Source organism: Globicephala melas, chromosome 15 (genome assembly GCF_963455315.2).
Source record: "Globicephala melas chromosome 15, mGloMel1.2, whole genome shotgun sequence".
Lineage (NCBI taxonomy): Eukaryota > Metazoa > Chordata > Mammalia > Artiodactyla > Delphinidae > Globicephala > Globicephala melas.
Genome location: NC_083328.1, coordinates 58,433,387 through 58,439,386, shown reverse-complemented (window position 1 = coordinate 58,439,386; position 6,000 = coordinate 58,433,387). Strand labels below are relative to the sequence as shown.

The following is a 6,000-nucleotide window of genomic DNA, read 5'->3' as shown; positions in this document are numbered from 1 at the left end:
AATCATTGTTCATGTTCCTTGCCTTGGCCCAAGATGTTCTGAGGTTCTGGTATAGATCAAGATGAGGTCTCATTACACATCCTTTCAGCCATGTGTACTGGCACCAAAGTATAAAAATTATAAATATGGTTGCCTTATGGGTGAGAAGGAGACTAATGCACAGAAAGGAGGATGGCACCTTCCTTGGGCATCAGGATATGAGGATGGCCTGCAGAATAGCAGGCAGTTAAATAAACATATTTACCATGAGGACAAATGCATTTCTATTAAATGAGAAATGTCAAATAGAATTTGTGTCAGATTTTTCTTTATGTTCTGGGATCAGAGACAAGGCCTCAAGCTAAGGACAAGGTGTTCATAACCAACATACTGTGTTCAGAGAGTGACCTGGAGAAAGAGCCATCTCCCATTTTCTGCAAGCTCTTTCATGATGCAAAAGCCCACTCATCCAAAATAAACGTTGAGACTTGCATTCTCCATGAAATTGATATTTTTCCTAATGGGTGAAAATTGGTTCTTAGAGTGTGAAAAAATCTTAACTATCACAATGTTTCATGTTAATGCTCAACCCTATCCAACAAAATCTTATTCCTCAGTATTTAATTGCTCTTGGTATGTGTTCTTGGGGATCACACAAGCAGCATTACCATTGAGTTCATGGAAGATACACAGAGTGTATGCAGGATGAATTCTACAAAACTATGGAGGACTTTCTCTTGATGGATTTCTCAAATATAATGCATTTGATTTTTATTGCTGAATAACTCATTACCAAAAACATAGTGGCTTAAAAAAAAACCAAGTCTATTGTTTCATAGTTTGTGTGAATCAGGAGTTCAGGCACAGCTTAACTTAGCTGTCATTCACAGAAAGAAGATGAGGTGGAGACACAGGGAAATGCCATCTACAATCCAAGGAATATCTGAGGTTAGCAGGGGCTGGGAGAGAGGCCTGGAAAAGATTCTCCCTGAAGTTCATAGTAGCTTTATTCATACTTGCAAAAACTTGAAAACAACCAAGATGACCTCCAGTAGGTGAACTGGTAAAGAAATTGGTAAATCCAGATAATCAAACATTATTCAGAACTAAAATTATATGCGCTCTCAAGCCCTGAAAAGCTGTGGAGGAATCTTAAATGCTTATTAATAACTGAAAGGAAAAATCTATATGCTGCATGATTCCAACTATGCGACATTCTGGGAAAGGGCTCCACCCCATGACTTAATTCATTCCCAAAGACCGACTTCCAAATACCATCACTTCAGGGGTTAGACTTGAACATATGAATTTCGGGGGGGGATACAAACATTCGGTCCATAACAGACTTCCTTAAGTTTTACATAAAGTCCTTGTCTGTGGCAAGGTCCCATGCAGAATATCACACATTTACGTGTGTCTCCTTAGGCTCCTCTCAGCTGTGACACCGTCTCTGACTGTCCTTGTTTTTGATGATTTCTACAGATTTGATGAATACTGCTCAGATTTATTGTAGGATGCCCCTCTGTTACATTTTGTCTGATGCTTTTCTCATAATTAATCTAGGGTTATGGGTTTTGGGGAAGGTCCCAGAGGAAACGTGCCATTTTCATCAAATCTACATGATTTATGCCTATTGATATTGATTTATTGTTGGTAAGCTCTTGATGACCTGGCTAACTTGTATTATTCAGGTTTCCCCACTGTAAAGTAACCCTTTTTCCTCCTTCCATTCATCCCCTTTGGAAGGGAGTCACCATGTGCAGCCCATACTTCAGGGGTAGTGAATTGGTTTTCCCCTTATTTAGAGTGAAGTGTCTTCATAATTTGAGAGTTTCCTGCAAAGAAGATTTTTTTTAATTATCCATTTATTAATTTATTAAATTATTTATTTACATCTATATGGACTCATAGATATTTATTATATTTTGGTTTATAATCTGTCTTAGTCTATTTGGGTGCTATAACAAAATATCACAGACTGGATGGCTTACAACAGAAATTTATTGCTCACAGTTCTGGAAGCTCTAATTCCACTATCAGCTTGGCAGTTTGATTGCGTGAGGGCCCTCTTTTGGATTGCAGATTTCTCATTGTATCTTCACATGGAAGAAGGAACTAGGATGATCTTGGGGGTCTCTTTTAGAAGGGTACTAATCCCATTCATGACAGAGGAGCCCTTATGTACTAGTCATGTTCCAAATGCCCCAACTTCTAACATGGTCACATTGGGCATTAATATTCTAAAATGTGAATTTTGAGGGGACAAAAACATTCAGAATATGTATATATATATATGTGTGTGTGTGTGTGTGTATATATATACATATATATACATATCTATATGTGTGTGTGTGTGTGTGTATATATATATATATATATATATATATATATATCTCCAATATTTCTTGCCCAAATTGTTCCAGCTTTGTCCATTGGGACCTCTTTCAGTTTGTTTCTGAGCCCCTTTGACAAACTCTAATCAATGTCAGTTTTTGCTTTTTGGTTTTGTTTGCTTTTGGTTTTTCACTTCCTTGGGTTCTGAAGAATACTGAATTTTTGATAGGATTTCTAAACACAAAGAAGAGAGATTAGCCTTTAATGAAAAAACTTTAGAACACAAGAGCCAGATGATTGAATTAGATAATTTTTATTTTGAAATCCAACATCTGGTAAAAACTAATTCATTCATTTATTAAATTAAACAATGGCCTAGTATGTGGCAGTCACTGTTCTGGCACGTGAGGATTCAGAGTCCCTTCTCATAGAACTGATGCCCTGTTTGAGGAAGAGACAACACATACATCAGTGTTCATTTTGCCTGGTGCATGAATTTCAGTTTAGTTAAATAACATCAATCCCCCAACACAGGGTTCGGATTTCAGTCACCACAGGAACTTTACTGTGAACGATACATAACGTACAACTTTGCTGCTAAGTATACTTCATTCCACAAATCATTATGTACTAACAGATGCTCATCGTGATCAGTAACCAATCATATCAATTCTTTGAAAGTCTGTAGTGATTGGTCACTGTGACTCTCTTACACAGTTTAGGCACAGACAGCAAAATACGTAGTTGTATTTTCTCCTGTCTCCCAGTGATAAACCCACATGACATTTACAAAAGTGAATAATTATAAAAGGGAACTGGCAACAAAGATGAAAGTGCCATGGAGAGACAAAATATGATGATGCGAGAAGTTATATTCAAACAATATAAATGGATTACAGAAGAAATAGCTGACCAAGGTACCTTAATAGTGTTAGAAAGATTCTACATATGCAATCAGAAGAACTTAGTAAAGGCAAACTTACCACATAAATGAGGAAAGTTGTGGTGAGGAAAAGAGTGAAAATGTCCCAGAGGAAGTGACAACAGCAAATACTTTGAATTAAAGAAAGTTTGTAAAGATTTCACGACATTGAGAGTACAAGGCATAAAATGTCGGAAACGGATCCAAACTTTGCAAGGAGCATAATTCACCAAGTTGTAAAAAAGATGCTCTTATATTATAAATTATGCAAGAAGAAGAAGGCAAGCACCATTCAAACACTTTGGATAAGTTTTTATAAAGAAATAAATTGCTTTAATTCTCAGTGTTTCTAATTTGTTAAACTACATATTATTAGTAGCTGACAGTAAGAGAGTTCCTAATATTTTGAAATCAAATTTTAATGATCACAGAACAATCTTTATTTATCCCATTGATTACTGAGATCACTTTCCATGATTCAGTTTACACGGTAATTTTTATGGTCCTTCTCTACTATGCAAAGTGAGAACTGCCTATGCTTCCTATGTCAGATGGTAATAAGTGTTCAGGAAACAAGTTAATCAGGTCAAGAGGTCATGGAATGTGAGGCTGAGAGAGGAACTGATACTTTATACAGGATGGTATATGGAAGATGGCTTTGATAAAGTGATATTTGAGCAGAGGTTGAAATGAAGGAAGAGAGTGAGCCAGGCAGACATGTTGGAGGAGGAAGCAGAGGAATGATAGGATTTGACTTACATTCCCAAGGAATCACTGAGGCTGAAACAGGAAAGCCAGTCAGAGACTATAGCAATGGTGCAGGAAGAGATGATGGTGGCTGGGACCAGGGATCAGTGGTGGGGGTGAGAATGTGCAGATTATGAATGCAATTAAGAAGTGTGCTGGAGGGGATTGGACTGGCTCATGAGAGCTGATATTTACATTTTCAGGAATTTTGCAAACTAGTTGTTAAACTGTTGCTAACTTGAAATTGACCACATTGGGAGTATTTATACCAAGAACTTTTCTTTATTTTTTTTTCCTTTTGGATAGTCAATTGTTAAAGAGTTCCATCTGATCACTGGACATAAACATTTTGAAGGCAGAATTGAATACGTGATATAAAAGAAAGAGAAATCAAGGATGACTCCAGGCTTCTGGACACAGTATATTTACCATGAGCAATAGGGTTGGGAAGGATGCAAGATTATAGAAAAACTACTCTTCCCATCATGGAGAGAGGAGGGAACACTATTTTCTGGGTTTGAGAAGTTGGATATTTAGACAATGAGGAAGGAGAATAATTTTTCTTAAAACTAAGATGGGGAGTCATTTGTACTAAAAAGGCACCTCAAAAGGTGGGGAGTCAGGTGAAGGCAGGAATCCAGAGGACAGAATAACTCCTCAGCACAGGGCATTATTGTGTAGTTCATGGCCGAGTCCAAGGTGATGGATGAGAGATAACCTGATCTGTGTTGATCTGACTTATTTCTCACGTTCCAGGGAAATGTCCTGAGTCAGCTCCCAGAGCTACTTCCCATGATCCTTGCTCAGGACCATGTATGAAGACCCAGCTCTGGTGGCTTCAGGGGCATGTGGGCAGGCAAGTCTCCATGGAGGAGAGGCATTTGGAGCAGAGTCATGGAATCTCCCAGTTGAGTCCTTCTCCTGGGCTGGGTCCCTCAGGAAGGGAAGGAGGCAGCAGACACTGAGGGTGACACCAGCAGGGAGGAAGGAAGGAGCTGTGAGAAACATGTCCATATTTAATTATCTGCTCATCATTCAGGAAACGTTCCTTGCATGCCTCCTATGTGCCCAGGTGTTCTCCTCTCGGGATGCCTGTCTTGAGAGGATGAGCAGCCCCTGGGATAGCACTCTGACCCCTCAGCCTCCTCCCCAGTTCTGATGCCCCATCCCCAGCCCTTCTGTTCTGTCACATGGAGGGTCAGAGCAGAAGCCGCTCTCAGAATAGCCAATCCAGAGTTCTCAACATAACCTGAAAATGTGGATTCTTTTTGCCCCAAGGAGCCCCAGGACTCAAGTGTTTAGAAATGGTCTCTAAGGGAACCACCCACTCAGCTCCTCCTCATTCAGCACCCTCTGCCCACTTCCTCTACAGAACTGCTAAGAGACACCCTTTGAAAACCCCTGATCCAGCCCACCTCCTCCAGGACCCCACACACCTCCTGGGAGTTGGGCACCTCTTAGAGGGAAACAGGATACTCCTGAGGGTATTGAGGGAAGTGTGTCCCCTTCTCTTATCCCCACGTGGGCCCTGACCCTGTGTGACCTATGGGCTGGCTCCCCTACTGACCTTATGTCATCTAGGACAGACCTTGTCCTGCCCTCCCTCCTACCCCAACTTACAGTCAGGCCCAATGCTTCCTGTAGACAAAGATGACAGAGACACCGACCACCAACAGCACCTTGGGGCCTAGGAGGAGAACTACCAGGAGAGGAGAAGACAGCTCTGGGCCTGGAAATCATCAAGGGACAAGAGGAGCGATTAGAGGGATCACACAGGAGCCATTCCCAGGGGCCTCGACTTACTCCATCTGAGGCCACCTGGGCCCATCAGCACTCTGAGGCTTTGACCTGCATCCTGGGCTCAAGCTTGAGGCAGAAATCAGCATACAGGAGTCCCTCATTCTCCTACTCTCTTTTCTCAGGCTGCAAGGGTGTTATTACTTGACGAGAAAATGTCAGAAGTGAAAATAACTGTGAGACAAGAGAAAATTCAGCAAATCCTAATAGTCTCTCACTAG

General features: G+C 40.6%; 1 protein-coding gene across 3 annotated transcripts in view; it reads right to left on the bottom strand.

Moving 5' to 3' along the window:
* Positions 1–2,620: 2,620 nt before the first annotated feature.
* The window catches only part of LOC115839394 (tyrosine-protein phosphatase non-receptor type substrate 1-like), a 41,920-nt gene continuing 38,540 nt past the window's right edge, over positions 2,621–6,000 (bottom strand). The window contains exons 5-6 of one of the 3 annotated variants that reach the window (XM_070043696.1): positions 5,603–5,711; positions 2,712–2,754 (exon numbers count right to left, since the gene is read on the bottom strand). In XM_070043696.1, the coding sequence (XP_069899797.1) occupies positions 5,605–5,711 (107 nt within the window). In that variant the 3' untranslated portion in view covers positions 2,712–2,754; positions 5,603–5,604. Of the gene's footprint in view, positions 2,755–4,933; positions 4,978–5,602; positions 5,712–6,000 lie in introns of those variants that run through there. The other 2 variants (XM_070043695.1, XM_070043697.1) reach the window with 2 other exon arrangements.